General features: G+C 36.0%; 3 protein-coding genes across 4 annotated transcripts in view; 1 reads left to right on the top strand and 2 right to left on the bottom strand.

Moving 5' to 3' along the window:
- LOC110382414 (nucleoporin SEH1) overlaps positions 1-16,087 on the top strand; it is a 383,605-nt gene that overhangs the window by 10,449 nt on the left and 357,069 nt on the right. The gene's annotated exons all lie outside the window — the stretch shown is intronic.
- Positions 102-3,473, bottom strand: LOC110382415 (uncharacterized). Its single transcript, XM_049844792.2, has 6 exons — positions 3,195-3,473; positions 2,573-2,927; positions 2,133-2,289; positions 1,726-1,808; positions 1,430-1,515; positions 102-1,150 (listed from the first exon to the last, which is right to left on the bottom strand). The coding sequence occupies exons 1-6, from the start codon at positions 3,240-3,242 to the stop codon at positions 242-244; spliced, it is 1,638 nt and encodes a 545-aa protein (XP_049700749.2). The 5' UTR covers positions 3,243-3,473; the 3' UTR covers positions 102-241.
- LOC135116599 (uncharacterized) lies at positions 3,687-7,244 on the bottom strand. Of its 2 annotated transcripts, XM_049844793.2 has the most exons (6): positions 6,977-7,244; positions 6,473-6,797; positions 6,013-6,172; positions 5,854-5,936; positions 5,614-5,699; positions 3,687-4,882 (listed from the first exon to the last, which is right to left on the bottom strand). In XM_049844793.2, the coding sequence occupies exons 1-6, from the start codon at positions 7,022-7,024 to the stop codon at positions 3,965-3,967; spliced, it is 1,620 nt and encodes a 539-aa protein (XP_049700750.2). In that variant the 5' UTR covers positions 7,025-7,244; the 3' UTR covers positions 3,687-3,964. The 2 variants fall into 2 exon arrangements, with proteins under 2 accessions (XP_049700750.2, XP_063894218.1); XM_064038148.1 differs by lacking the exon at positions 6,977-7,244 and having other exon boundaries at positions 3,691-4,882; positions 6,457-6,619.

Below are 16,087 nucleotides of genomic sequence, written 5' to 3'. Positions count from 1 at the left end.
TTAATTCTGGGTGGATCAGCCATTCCTTTGGAAAACAGAACATAAAACCATGGGAAACCAGTAAACCACATTTATATTCTTCAGAAATAAAATCAAGTTAGTGTATAAAAAATTGATAAAAATATTTATTTAAACTTATACAAGAATAAATCTCTTTAATATCAAAAATATATTATTTATATAATTACATATTGTTCTTTCCATTCATTCTTTAACATTTATATCATAAAAACGAACTTATTTAGTTTGCAAAAATCGTTCCCATGTTGGACCAAACCACACGAGTCCTTGTGTCAGATAAACTAGATCTTATTACTTTAAAATCTCCTTCTTCATGTTTTCCAACATAAATGTAAGGTACGCCTGCGTTTTCAAATTCCTCCAAAGATACGTTATTCGCTCTTCTATCATAAAGGATCAAGGCATTACCTCTCAGAAGTGACTTCATGTTTTCCAAGGTGATAGCATTACCTTCAAAATATACTCCCAAAATACCCAGAGCCTGCGATATACCCATACACACATAATCTTGTCCCACATCAAAGAAAGATTTCATCGTGCAGTCAGTCAGGGCGTACTTTACATCTTTTGTAAAACTAGTCGGATCATATTTCTCGATCACTATGTCCAAGACTCCATTCAAAACGTCGCGACGACTGTTTAAGTCCAATTTCGACCACGACTGTGAAAGATTGATAAGTTTAGCGATTTGAGCATCTTTTTTTATTGATAGCTCTTGGTCAAAAATGTGCGAATAAACGGCTTCGGAGACTTGCGGAGGTCCTCTGAAGTCAGCTATGGAGTTGACCCAGAGCACGGGGGCGCGGGTGGCGTGAGTGACCTCGTTGACCTCCGCGACGCCGTTTGCCCAGAGCGACAAGTAGCGCGTGCGGTCCTGCTGCACGAGGGATATCATCTCCTTCGCGGTCCTGTACGCCTCCACAGGCACCACTCCCGGCTGCTCCTCTGTCGGCACCACGGGGTCTATCAGGAACATCCTGCCGCCGTAGCTCAGGCTTTCAGAGCACAATACACTGGATTGGGGAGGCTCGCTTCCACTTTTGTGTAAATTGCATTTCCAGCGGAGAGCGTCTTTAAAATTCTTGTAAACTGATTCCTGCACCAGGATCTTTCGAAGACGCCATGGAGCCTGAAATGTAAACACAGATTTTATAGATTTGATTTTTTGTATGAACATTTTGCGTGAAAAATGTGACGCACGTCACCTCAACATTGCCCAATGTGAGTGGACAACTCCCCCTCCGCCTTCCCACAGGCGGAGGATGTCTATGAGAATTTCCCCCCCGATAAAAAAGGGTAACAACCGTACATATTTAGGGTAACCGGTTATATCTGATACTTCAGGAACATAACTAGATTTGCAGGTCTAACAATAAGACATTGCAGCATGACGTCGTTTAATACATACCTGCTTAGAAGTTGCTAAAAATTTATCAACAGCAGAGTCCACATCTGCATCTTCAGCCACAACAGCTAAAGTACCAGAGTCCAGACCTGTTGACATGGAAACCTTTATGTTTATAGTGATCTCAAGAACTTAACGAAAATGTGCTGCTACTTAATGGTGCTGATGAATACAATGTCTTTTGTTTTCAGTACTTAAAAATTTCCAAATTTAAAGTTTTCCAAACAAATCCCAGTTTGTAATTTGATTGACAACATTAAAAGTAAAAACTTTTTACACTACTTGTCTGACAAATATACCTCTGATTTCTCCTTTTCTTGACCAATATTCAGGAACTTCACTGAATAGATGACCTCCGAATACCACTATAATGTCCTTGAACCTGAAGAGAATAGTGAGAGGTGGCCTATTAGAAAACTGGTTTTTAAAGGATACTTGAAGATGGAATAATGACGACAAATTCATGGTAGGTATAATGTTAAGAAATCCAAACTGTTAATGTCATGCAGACAGATGTTTTAGGCTACCAGCCAGTATTATGATTTAATATAATGTACTGTCAGCTGTGAAGTTACCTATCATAAATAAATAAATAAATTACCTAAGCTTTTTCTCTCAAGATTTTTTTAAACTAATGAATACTAATTTTAATCAAAAATTAAAGCTTATTAATTTTTTATATCTCAAATTATGTAATGGCACTTACCCAGCTTCATAGCATAGTTTTACAAAAAGTTGGCATATTGGTGCAGTTTCCTTACACTCGCTAATGAGTGTGTTTGAGTATCCTGAGTGGCATATCATATCCACTACGCATCCAAACACAAGCAATGGGTCTTTGGACAAAAATCTCACGTGGCTACCTAAAAAGCAAGTTGTTATAATTTTGAATAAATAAGAAATTATCACAAAATATATGTATTGGAGCTGAGAAACTGGGTTGTGGATACCAGAATTACCTGATAGGCAGTCACTCTATGAAAAACATTGATACTTATACTTAACTGCATCTGGTTAGACTAGAAGCCAACCCCAACATAGTTGGGAAAGGCAAGGCTGATGAGATGTGCTTAGAAAAAATAATATTGATACAAACATGCTCTATCTTACTTAATAGATATGAATAATAAAAACTCAAGTGCATACTTAAATCTTTGTTATTAATCACAGCTGGTGACCGACTCCTGAGGTTTTGGACAAGAAGGTTCAATTGCTCATTTGTGTCTGCTATCGGTTTGTTTCTAACTTTATATTCAAGTTGTGCAATTAAAGAAGCATTTTGTTTTAGGCTAGATGCCAAATTTCTCAGAGCGTTTTCATCACTTTTATATGGGGTTTCATCTTTGCTTCCTACTTTATCATACTGCTTGCCATCAAATCTGTAGCTGCTAGAGTTTTTGTCAAAAGCTTTTCCATCATAGATATATGGACTATATTTTTTTACAGTCTCATTGAAACTATTTAACAGTTCTGTCCATTCTTCATTCTTCTGTAAATATTCCTATAGGAAAAAATAAATATACAATTTACTAAAACTAATTATGTACTTATATGAAATAGTTAAGAATCTCCTCCTTTTCGGGAAGCAAAAAACAGTTCATTATTTGGTTAGACAGTACCAATAATAAGATAAACTATTGTCTTTATCTCGCTCAATAGTTAAAACTGGCTGAAAAGAGTTTTAATACACAAGTTTAGGACCCTTCTATTTATTGTGTTCGTAATGCTTTTGCCACAATGTCACTGATAACGAAATACAGATACTAACCTGTGCAAGTTTTGTGTCTACAGGGATTTCAGAAAATTTAATTTCCATTATAAGTTTTTATTTCAGCCGGTGAGTACGAAAACTTGGTGTGAACTGGGCGTAACTGTGATGATAACACGCGATACAGGGTTTATCGGTCGTTATCAACACTAAAGTCAAACGTCGACGTTTCGCTTTCAATTCTATACTCTATTGTTGTAACGATACAATATTGAATATTTATTTCAAACCAAACAAAACCCTGATTGGATTTTGTTTTGACTTGGATTTGACATAATAGGACTCTTTGATTTGACACTTGAAAAAGTGTTACATGTTTGAAAAACGCATATAAAGCAATTTTGATGTATTTTTCTTTGTGTATGAAGGGTAAAAATAAAAGAAAGGTGGTGCAAAAAACTTTTATATGGAAAATACTTAATATTTTAACATTTTTACGGCTTAACAAATCAGTCGCAGTAACAGGTAGGTACATTAATTTAGTTTTATACTCACTATCGCCAGCAGTTTTCCCACCGTTCCGTAGGGACTACATTGTGCAAGAGGAGCCTGTGGCTTTAGGGAAGGTTCATATCTAACGGAACATGCGTCGCGTATTATCGCTTCAGTCGCATAACACCAAAGCAGACAAATAAACGAAAAAACATTCAATCATTCACACATAAACGATTATGCGTTTACGATACAACCTTCTTGAGATTAGCACGTTCAAATCTCATCACATTTTTATATCAGCAAATTACGCCCTTACAAGTACATATTTACGGCGTTTAATTAGCAAAAATTGTTCCAGAGTTGGTCCAAACGACTCTAGTTCGAGTATTGGGATAAAATCTTGTAGCAGTTACTACGAAGTTTCCAGAGTGTCTCTTTCCAATATTGAGTACTGGTACTCCCGCCTGTTGAAGTATATCTAATTTTGGCTGATCATGATAATGTGCTCCAGAGTATAAAATAAATGCGTTCCCTTGCAACAGGGACATAAAATTAATGCTATCAAAAAATGATTCTGAAGTGTCTATCCCTAAAATACCTCTAGGTTGCGAGATTCCCATGCAAACATAATCTTTGCCAACATCGACAAAAGAATTTACTTTACAGTCTTCAAGAGATTTTTTTATATCTTTAAATATATTGTCGGTGGGATCAGAGGATGCGTATTTGTCTAAAGCATTGTTTAGAATGTCACGACGGCTTTCAATATCCATTTTTAGCCACACTTGTGCTTCATCGCACAATTTAGCCACTTTGTTGCATTTCTGTATTAGAATTTCTTCATCATAAGTGCAAGCAAATACAACTTCGGACACTTGCGGAGGTCCTCTGAAGTCAGCTATGGAGTTGACCCAGAGCACGGGGGCGCGGGTGGCGTGAGTGACCTCGTTGACCTCCGCGACGCCGTTTGCCCAGAGCGACAAGTAGCGCGTGCGGTCCTGCTGCACGAGGGATATCATCTCCTTCGCGGTCCTGTACGCCTCCACAGGCACCACTCCCGGCTGCTCCTCTGTCGGCACCACGGGGTCTATCAGGAACATCCTGCCGCCGTAGCTCAGGCTTTCAGAGCACAATACACTGGATTGGGGAGGCTCGCTTCCACTTTTGTGTAAATTACATTTCCAGCGGAGAGCGTCTTTAAAATGCACGTAAATACTTTCTTGAACCAGGATCTTTCGTAGACGCCACGGAACCTGCAATGATTCCAGATTACGGAATTAAATATCGATTAAACTGATCATTGTACGTTCACCGATAACTCTGTCTAGTCCTCGAAGTAACCAAAATCAAGCTCGCTCCGCTCGCATTTATATTACTTATGTTTATGATTTTACAATTTAATTAATGAAATCAAATGAGGCACTTTCGCGACGTTCTTGTATGAGGAGTGTTGCGAAAAGAGCGGCTACATGGTGCCCAGGGCGGCCAAGACTAACAATCCCACTTGATAAGGGCACAAGATTGCAAAGGGCACACGAAAGTTGCTGCGCAGAAGTGTTGAAATGATCCCACTTTCATCAGATCTGTCACATGATGATGGAAGCCCTGAGAAATCGAGGGCAGCTCTTGAAAATTCGCCACAAACAACTAGCGAACTCTTACTTAGATTCGAAAATGAATACGCGGTCTTTCCGTGATGCCAATTTAAAAATACAAAAGGTCTCTTTCGGTACTCCGTCTAATTCTGAGGGTGCTCAGTAGAAATTCGCCCTGAAGCCAAATCTACCTACACCGCCACTGGTGTGAAGTACATAAGGAATAAGACAGGGAATATGCATATAGGGGGAACTCCCGAACTCCTGTACGAGGGAGTCCAACATATCCCTCTGCCGTCCCCCGACGGGCATAATAGCATTTTTTCCCAGCGACAAAAAAAAGGGTAAATTAAGGTGACAAAGAAGTACATAGAGGTGTTCAATCATACCTGTTTGGAGACAGACAGGACTGAATCAATAGCAGAATCAATGTCAGAACCCTCAGTTATAACAGCCAATGTCCCAGAATTATACCCTGTAATCAGAAAATAAAAGATATACAGGTAGGTAGTTCCAATTTTATCCTATGACAACTTAGTAATATAACAGTGGCGAGTTAATCAGTGGTGAAAGTAAGATAATTATAAAAATTAATGCTAATAGAATTTCATTCAAAATAATTTACCTACCTTTTATTCCATGACTTTCTTTCACATAAGAATAAGAGGGGAAATTACTTCCTTGCTGAAATTCTACTTCTATATAGTCCAATCTGTCAAGAATAATTTTGTTTTAATGGGTGGAACCTTTTGACAAATTTTTAATCAAGCACTATGCATGTAACTTACCCAACTTCATGGCATAGTTTGACAAAGAGGTATGAAATAAAAGCCGTTTCTTTACATAGATTCACAATTTTCACCAAGCGTGTAACAGTGTCTAATTTGTCTACTACATCTCTAAAGGAAAGTAGGGGGTTTTCAAAGCTCATGAATATCTTGGCAGTATCTGGGAATTCAAATTTTGTTTTAGTCCATGTACTCAACAAACTTGATTAGGCTTTGTATTTAAAAACTCACTTTAAAAAGTCAGCCAAAAACAATGTAAATATAATAATTACAGTTATGTAATCAATTGAATCATTATTTTAAGCAGTAGCAGTAGCGGAGGATGATGAGTTTATTTGTTTAATATGTATTCACACACATATGGTATTATAATTTATGCCTCTTGAGGCCGAGTTACTATTTAGAACTAATTTATAATAGAATAACTTTTTAGAGTTAACTTACCATTATAGTAACTTACCAGCTGAAGCATAAAAGCTCTCAGTAAAAGGTGCACACTGGAGACTTTGTATCAGTAATTTCAGCTGTGCACAGGTATCTTTTTTAGGTATTTTTCTAGTGTGATATTCAAGTTGTGCAAATAATTTAGCATTTAGTTCCAAGAGTGATGATAAATCATGAAACATTTTTGATATTGGATCAGAATTAAAAAAATGAGAAAAAAGTAGTAAACTTTGATGCTTTTGAAACTGTGTACCATTGAATATAAGAACAGGGTTTTTTTTTACTGTGCCATCATAGTCATTATACAATTCTAACAGCTGCTCATTTTTCTCAATAAATTCCTGAAATTAGAGGTAAGTATGGGTTTTGAGTAGTTCATTAATTTAAGTTAATTTATTAAATAGTAGTTATTAGTTTCATACCAGTGTTACTTATGAGAGGTAGGTAGGTAGGTAGTTAACTTGTGACAGGTACTTGAACGGATTTTATGTTTAAACGAGATTTATAATTTGCATATTACCTTTGCGAGCGTAGTGTCCACGGGAATTTCATCAAACTTTAGTTCCATATTTTATTTTAGCCTCCCTAAGCTACGATTATTTTTGTACAGTTTTATACACCATTTACCCACTAACACTTTTTATTAAAGTTAGCGTTCATATTATGCAAAGAGAACTTATAACAAATAATGTGAAATAATTATTCAGTACACAATTATCAAAGGAAACAAATTCAACTAGTTGTTTGCGTTTTCCTTTTGTTATAATTAGGGCTGATTTTTCAATCGCCAGACAACTGGTATCTGAGGAATATGTTTGACGTTTTGACAGCTTTTGTATGGAAAATATGTCACACCGCCAAATTTATTCCTCAGATAGAAGTTAACTGATGATTGAAAAATCAGCCCTTAGTGAAATATAATAGAATTTGGAATTGTCTCACTCTGATAAAAAATAAATCGAAATAAGTTTTGAAAACAGTACGCACACCTGCGAGACTGATGGCATTGACATTTTTGACAGTGACAGATTTGAGATAATCTGATGGAATGGTCAGGTAGGTACTTTCTTAAAATTCACGTTTTGGCGCCAATTCAAATGCTGTAATTTCCTTTTTGTTTTCTTTCGCTGCGGCTGTATTAGAGGGTGGAGATTCGAGCCCCATTGGCACAGTAAAACATCGGACCTACCTATAGGTTATCAGAGTGCAGTGTCCGTTTGCTACCCCACAGTTCGTTACCATAATTACTTCACTATAGACACTATATTCACTGCATATTCGTCGTAGACAGCTACTGTACTTAGATCACGACTTAGGCCCACTAGATATTGGAATCATGGTGATGATAGAGCTAGAGATTTCTGGTCCCTAAACATATGTAAAGACATATAATTGCTATGTGCGGATGTGTGTATGCAGTCTAATAAAAACATCATCATCTTCTTGTCTAACCTGATGCAACTGGGTACCAGTGTATTTCCAAGTTTTCTCAAAAAAAAAAAACAGACAGCGTATTAATTTACTCATGTAATATGTATGTAAAAAGGCATGGTTGCGTACGTAGGTACAAATAGATAGGATACAATACATATTGTAAGAGCGACGGGCGGCTCGACCTATTTGCACCAGACCGGAACAAATTTGTAGGACCCAATGGAATTAGAACCATCTCTGCGTCCACTGTTGTGCTACACAGTACACATTCTATGTACACACGTACTTATAAACACATACACAGCTTCTGTGTTTGAAGGCTGAAAGTTTTTATCCAGGTATTAGGTACTACCAAAGTAATACGTTTTCAACCGACTTTGTTGTCGTTATCATTGATAGACATCTAAAAGCTGTAGTACTGATTACTTAATAGTTAATTGTAGTGAATGTTGATTCTAGAATATTGCGAAGCACAGCTCTACATTTGCATATTTACACTGTGACAGAGTACAAAGTACCACTCGGAAATAAACAGTTCTCATAAAATAATAGCTTATATAGGAACGTGGAAAAGTTAAATACCTTATGTAGTTATACATATGTAGGTACTAACATTAACTTACTTAATAAAAATTATGAACGATGAAACGAATATTTAGCTAATTACCTAGTTATATGGTTCTTTGTAATCAATTGAATGGCACAATACATACATAGTAAAACTTATAAGTACTTACAATAAAATAGTAAAACATTCTTCTTTTTCTTTTCCTAAAAAACTGTTTACTGTGACATGAAGAGGCCGTTGCTAAAACGTTGCAGAATTTTTGTAAGTTTACATTTCTTTCGACGTAGGTAGGTAGGACATAATTACATGGTTCACGCTTTCTTACATTTTAATTAAACCTACAGACTTGTTTATTATCTTTTTTCTTTTATTTCATGTACCCGGGAGAATTAAAGAAATTAAAAGGTTTTGGTCGTCCAAAAAGAATGCACCCGTGTGATACGAACGTAATTGTTTTTAACGAATGAAGTAGCTATTCGGGTACTACCTGATGTGTACCTATTAGGTCAATAGGTATTTGATTAAGGCCAGATTTTTCAGTCACCAGCTAAGAATGTTTAATGTTTTGATAGCTTTTGTAGATACTAATAGAAGATTTGTTGATCCCTCAAATAGAAGTATTTGTTGAATGAAAAATCGGCGCAAAAAATTAGCATGAAAAGGTAATTATTGCCAAACTAAATTCTCAAAATTGTATCAAAGTTTGTCTGTCAAATGAATGGTGAGAATAAAGTGTATCAAATCTGTTTGTCTGTCGTATGGTGCCGACAGGTAAGTTCCTTTTCAGTCGTTTTGAGGATCCCTTATTCCGCACTAAGCCCTAAAAGTAAGCAAGTTGGTGAGTAAAAAAAAGATATAGAGTAGGGCCTATTAATTCTTGTAGCCTCTGGGTTGTTTATCGCGGCAGTTTGCGGTTCGCCGTGAGATGCCTCATGGGAAATTAGCGACGACTGTGCGATGCCGTCGCAGACTCCAGAAAGCACCCAATTTTGAAGTTTTTAAACTGCGAACGAATGGCTGGCTGCCTTGCGCCGGTGTAAAGTTTCTTTTTAATAGGAACGTAAAATGGAGCCAGATAGACTTCCAAAATTGAAAAAATGAATATTTGCTGCATAATTCAATCTTGGAACTACTGATGGTTCTTAACTGAAAGAAAAGTAATTTAGAGATTCACACTTTATTTTAACCGTCAAATCCGTAGCGGACCCCAATCGGGGTCTGAACATCAATGTCACCGTAAGCTCGGTTTAGACCCCAATTGGGGTCTAAGAATCAGTCATACACTTTCCTAATTATTTACGCTCATACATATTTATTTTCTTTCCAATCAAACCACATTTGTGAGTACTAAATAAAATAACTAAATAAATTTAAATTATTTTTACGCATTCAAACCTTTCATATTAAGCATCCCGTTAGAAATATACCTTTATAAAATCCAATCGTAATTACCGGGAATTCTGATCGAACTCGCCATGTTTGTTTACATTAGTTGTTTTTTTTAAATTTGAAGACGCATAGACAAGATGGCGACGGTGATAGAAGTTTTGCATCGAATGATCCGAATCGTTAAAATAAAGAATCGATTTAATAATTTTATATTATTTGATATTATAATATTACTAAATTGCACTTTTGTATACTTACCATAATCTGAAAATAAATTAGTATAGTGAAAATAAATTAGAAAAGTAAAATGACTTAATTTATTTTGAAAAAAATGCTAGAAAATCAGTGGTAGAAAATACGTTGTAGCCGGAATAAAAAAAATCTTCGGTTTTTAGGGTTTCTGAAGACGGCAAATGAAGACTTATTTATTTCTTCGGGTGTTTTATGTGCAGGATTCCTGTAGACCTGCCAAACTTAATGGCGATTCGACTCCAACTTTTTAACTGAGCGGCAAAGCTATTTGACGAGAGCCGTAGTTAGGTGTAGTTATCGCAAAATTTTATGACGAGTTTATTGTTTGAAAGGGCAAATAGTTCGCTGTTCATCGAAAGCTGGTCCAAGATGGAAAGATGGCCGCCGCCGACTTATTTTTAACCGACTTCCCAAAAAGCGGAGGTTCTCAATTCGACCGTTTTTTTGTATGTTTGTTACGCGATTACTCAGCCATTTATTTATCGATTTTGATGATTCTTTTTTTGTTTGATAGCGTATACTTCCGAGTTGGTCCCATTATCATCAGGTCAGGATCTGATGATGGAACCTTGAGAAATCGAGGGCGACTTTCGAAAGTTGCAGAAATACATAGGTTGAAATCTTATCACTCAGGTGTTTGCCTGGTAGCACTATTCAACAGTGAAGGCTTTGAGCTGACATGATGATGGAGAGCAGTGAGGTCGAGGGAACTCGATAACTGAATATTTAAACTTTCTCGTGTTTGTGCTTATATTATTCGTACTTACGAGGCCTCTGCAACAGTGAAGGAGATGGAGACGAGAGAAGTTCGGTTGTCGAGTTCCCTCGACCTTCTCTGGTCTCCATCATCAGGTCAGCTCCAAACCTTTACTTTTTCATAGTGTTATCAGACATACATCTGAGTGTCAAGTTATAACCTTCTCTATGCTTACAATTTTCGAGAGTTTCCCTCGATTTTTCAAGGTTTCCATGATCAGATCCTGGACCTAATAACAAATATGGGGAATATAGCCCTTCGACCAAAAACAAACATCCAAATTGAGAACCACCTCCTTTTTGGGATTCGGTTAAAAATATTTGGTGACTTTAAAATCAATCAATTATTATTATTGTTTCTCATCATCAAATAAGTACATTACTTTGGTAGTTACAAATTGCATTATATTTCAGAACACCAGGCTGACCCTCCGCCGAAACAAAAATCTTAGAATTGTTGAGAAATAATATAAGAATAAATTAAAATTCCGTAATAGGTAATAAAAAATCAATTAAAGTTAAAAATTATCACGAATGACGCAACACCAAAATAAATAATACATATAAAAATTTAATGCTAAAATCTTTCATAAACCTTAAATATCTTTTTTCTTAACAACAAAAACAAATTGAACCTATAATTTCAAATTAATAAATAAAATTGAAATAAGTTGCTATTAAAAAATAGGTATATATAAAATTGGTATTCGATTATTTATAATAAATATCCGATTTAGGTATCGAATGCACACCGCTGATTGAAAAAAAAAATACTCCTTGTCTGTGACTTTGATCTTGTAAATTGTTCATTTTTATTGTGTATTTTATATGCTGATTTTTTAGTTATTGAACATAAATAAGTGCACGAAATATATTGCAACGGATTGAAAATGTTATAAATATGACGTTTGTGTTGTGTTTGAGAAAGTGATGCGATTATTTATTGGTAAGTTTTCACCAAATTTGAAATGCCTAACTTTTCGATAGATTTAAAAACACCGTAATTTTATTTGACAACAACGTGCAAAGGTCAAATGGGGTCAGATAATAATTAGTAATTATTATCTTTTTCTGAATTAACTGACCCCATTTGACCTTTGCACGTTGTTGTCAAATAAGTGAGCTCTAAAGTTATAGTTAAAATACTTCTGATCAGGCATTACGGACTTAGAATTCATGTGTTGAAAGTTAGTACAAATTTTTGACTTCCATGTCGCGATTCAAAATATCCCGCCGAATTAACGGTAAAGTCATAATATGTCAAAATCTTGTCGAGCAGAGGGGTTAAGGCAGATTAAGAACTTCATCGTTTTTATAACACTGCCTCTAATGTGTCAATTATTTTTTATTAAACATAGACAAGGGAGAAAAAAACTTGAGAAAGAAAATCCAAAGTTAACCATAGCGTAAGTATAAAAAAAAATAATTAAGCTACATCGGCTACACAATTTAATTATAAATAAATGTTTTCTAAAAAACGATATTTATATACCTACCGTTCCATTTAAATTTTTGGCGTTATGTTCACCACTTTATTTTGCTCACCCCGTTAAGGGGACGTGATCAAATATTCCGTAAACGCTCAGCGGGGCTAGATTAGCGTAATCCGGTAAGTGAACCTAATCATATTTGCTCAGAACAAAAACCACAGAAACTGTTGCCGCAGACTACGTACAAACTACCAGCACTTAGTTACAAGCGATAGCGATTTACGACCCAATATGCGATCTATCTGTTGGTTGGCTTAATAGAGATATCATTTTGACACTAGCCCCATACAAGTATTGTCAAATTATCTGTATACTTCGATAGAGAATTGGGTGCGGCCGTTAAAAGAAACTATTTTCTTTAGTAGGTATAACTACAAAACATAAATTTCTAGTTCTAAGCCATGCAGTTTGGAATAAATTTAACGAATAGTAGGTAATAAGTATATTTCTGTCTTCAATCTTTTTGGTCAGGGAACACCAGCCACGCTGTTTTTACCTTTAGCCATCTCAATCTGTGTTTTTTTACCATAGGAATTCTATGAACGCAAAAGTAATTAAGTAATTTTACAAAAACTCTTAAGTTCTTAACTTGACAACAAACTATATCTCCCTCTTGAAGGGAATTCTGCCGTACCTAATCCTAATAGTAGCTTTAACTATGTATACCTAATAAATAAATTGCGTTGTATGTCCGTTCGTCTGCTATGATGTGGACTGTTTTCAACGCTGCTCAATAATATTATAGGTAAGCATATGATTACTTTGAAATTATAAAAAAAATCATAAGCAGAGATACATTCTTTCTTATGAATAACTAACTACTTCCTGGATATACAGTGAAACCTGGTTAAGTGGGACTTCAAGGGACCTGCAATTTCGTTTCACTTATAGAGGTATTCCACTTACCCGGGGTCTCAGATACCCAGGTATAAACAAATATCTTTCTCAGTTGCAGAGGGTTCCATTAATAGAGGCCAAAATACAAGTTATTTCAGTTATAGAGGTGCGATCATTAAATAAAATAACGTCCTATGTTTACATTTTAAATAGGTTTGAATTGAAAAATTAAAAGTTTTGGCACATTAAATTCGACACAAACCTCATCGCGTGTCTTCACAGTTTCATAAACGGATATTAACCTTAGTTTTTCCGTAAACATAAACAAATAGTAAAGCAAAACTAAAACTGGAACCCTTGAGACTTTAAATTACATACGTAGTTAAGTGCGGAATTTAAGGGAAGAAAAAGGATAGGTTATAGTTATCGGCACGGATATTGAGCCCTGACCTTCGCCTGCGCAGAAGCAATTTATTGGTTTATTGCCTTATGTGTACAGTGCGCAAAGCGATCCCCACTCTTCCGCCGAGAGCTCAATATCAGTGCCGGTAACTACAGCAAACAAACAAAACGATGATATCTCAGTTACAGAGGTTTATGCGTATAAAATTCACTTGCTATCTCATTTATAGAGGTAACTTTGATGATAAAACAAAATTACGAATTCCAGTTATAGAGGTTTGCTTCGTCGCACTAACAGAGGTAAATGAATGCCAAGGTGATGGGACCGCACCATGAGTTCCAGTTATGGAGGTATTTCACTTATCCAGGTCCCACTTAACCAAGTTTCACTGTACCTAGGTTAGGTGGGATTAGGTTTTGAAGGGGCAGTTCCCCTAGACCGCGGGTGAAACTGTGGGGTACAGCTAGTGATAAAACTCTCTCTGTAGATGGTGATGCCTATTTCTAAGTAAGATTTAGAGCATTTTATAAAGAGTACCTTTTTAGTTTATTGAAGTGTCAAATTCAATCAAACGGATTCGCTAATATTGAACAATTAAAATTGTCGGTAATAAAGAAGCAGGTTATATTTGTGTAAATCTGGAATTTAATTTCTTATATGAAAATTAAAAATTTTATCATCCCAAAATTCTGCAAACCTCTCGTATGTACTTAGTATAAAGCAAAATGTTATAACGCTTCAGAAAAATCATCATTTACGGCTTAACCGAATTTAATGTCATCGCGTCGTAAAGTCGCGGCCGGCTGTAATAAAATTGTAATTAATGGCCGTTTTTTTTGCTACAATTAAAAATGTCGGCTAAAGAAAAACGGGAAGGGTCGGGGAGACTGCCAGTGAACTGATAGGTGTAGGGTGAGATAAATATTCTCTATTATAAAGCTGAGCGATTGAGGCTACAAAAACAATAAAGGCTGGTGAATAAACCTTTAACTTATTTGAAAAAAATATGCTGTCTTACCTTTACCGACTCTAAAACCAATGAAAATTAGTTTAAAAAACTAAAATTCGTCAATCATAAACAAGCAAACATAAACAACAAGTTTACGAAAAAATACGTTTCCCAACGAAAAGTTTAAAAGTCAAAATGGCTGCATTCAGCCAGCCGCGGCGACCGTTGAGTCGAGATTAAAAAGAACTTTAATTGATTACGTGAGCCACTGGGCCCGAGCAAAAAAGGCACAAAGTCCTCAGGCCAACTAATTAACGCTCGATTTAAAGTTGAAAAGAAATCTGTGAAGAATCCCTCGCTGTTAGTATGTACCTTTTTGGTCCAATAACGCTATGGGATATATGTATACCTACTAAATTCGAGCAGGAACCTAACTATAGATAAACAATTTTGGTATGATTTTTTATAAAAAAAAAACAGTTCACTTTAATGCACTTTGGCAAAACACCAAACTTACGTAGCTTTTTGATTCACTTATACACTACGATTTTGCACGAACCAGTTAATTTAGTTCGAGTGGCAAAACCGAAACACGGCGTACCTTTATTTTACTTGGAAAAATTGACTCGGCCCATCGCTTATGAGGAACGCCAATGGAAAGAGGGCCCAAACTACCCGGAGCTTTTAGCGAGAAGGGTTCTTTTGATTATTATGGCGAAGCTCACTTACTCCGCTTTTTAAAACGCACCCCGATGTTTCTAAATTATTCCTAATATGGTGAACATATCGTACCTCCGTGGTGGGTGCAAAATAGATTGTTTTGTTTTAGATTCTAGTGTTATGTTTGTGCGGTAAGACTGATAATTTCATTCTTTACATTATAAGTTGATTTGTTTCTTTAAACGCTCTAAACTCAGGAAATTCTGCTCCGTTTTGAAAACTGTTTTCAGTGTTAGATGGCTCATTATCCAAGAATGCTGTTTGCTACTCTTTGTCCGGGTGCGCGTACTTGTTTCCGCGGGACGCAGTTGAAACTGCTATCGAAAGCTTGTTTTGTTATTTTATATTAATGCTTAGTTAGTATAAGGTGGCCCAAAGTGTTTCGCAAATAATTACTAGTCTTAGATAAATCTCATCAGTAATCGCCCAGCGTAAAATAAAATATATAATTATTTCCTATTTGTGTAAATTCGTACATTTCGCTTTTATTGGCGAACGGACGTGATCAGATTACAGTTCGGAGCAAGCAAACAATTTTACGATAGTATTTATGGCATTAAACACGGGAAAGTGTCCCTGATACGGAACCCAGCCCTCATTCGGGGCTATAAATTATAATCGAAAAGAGCCCACAACTCGAGTCGCCAAAACGTGGAAATTATTACGTTTCCCGCGCTTACCCGCTGTCAGTGTTGCCAGCAGCTATATTTTATTTATACCTTTTACGAGTGTTGCCAGCCATAAAAAAGTTTTAGTAGGTGTTGTAAAAGTAAAGGTGCCGGTTTTTTCTCTCGTTAGAATACAGCGTTGATAGGTAACGCGAATAGTGTTTT

This window comes from Helicoverpa armigera, chromosome 15 (genome assembly GCF_030705265.1).
Source record: "Helicoverpa armigera isolate CAAS_96S chromosome 15, ASM3070526v1, whole genome shotgun sequence".
Lineage (NCBI taxonomy): Eukaryota > Metazoa > Arthropoda > Insecta > Lepidoptera > Noctuidae > Helicoverpa > Helicoverpa armigera.
The sequence above is the reverse complement of the archived record's forward strand: the minus strand, read 5'-3'. Positions and strand labels throughout refer to the sequence as shown.

Bases quoted from the DNA above. Each gene is read 5' to 3' on its own strand.
- LOC135116599 (XM_049844793.2), bottom strand. From the start codon at position 7,024: ATGGAACTAAAGTTTGATGAAATTCCCGTGGACACTACGCTCGCAAAG. The intron at 5,700-5,853 runs GTAGGTAAATTA...TTCTGATTACAG, and splicing joins AGAAAGTCATGGAATAAAAG to GGTATAATTCTGGGACATTG. The intron at 4,883-5,613 runs GTATGATTGAAC...GAATCATTGCAG, and splicing joins TCCTGTCTGTCTCCAAACAG to GTTCCGTGGCGTCTACGAAA.
- LOC110382415 (XM_049844792.2), bottom strand. From the start codon at position 3,242: ATGGAAATTAAATTTTCTGAAATCCCTGTAGACACAAAACTTGCACAG. The intron at 1,809-2,132 runs GTAAGTGCCATT...TATTCTCTTCAG, and splicing joins AAACTATGCTATGAAGCTGG to GTTCAAGGACATTATAGTGG. The intron at 1,151-1,429 runs GTATGTATTAAA...TTTACATTTCAG, and splicing joins TTTTAGCAACTTCTAAGCAG to GCTCCATGGCGTCTTCGAAA.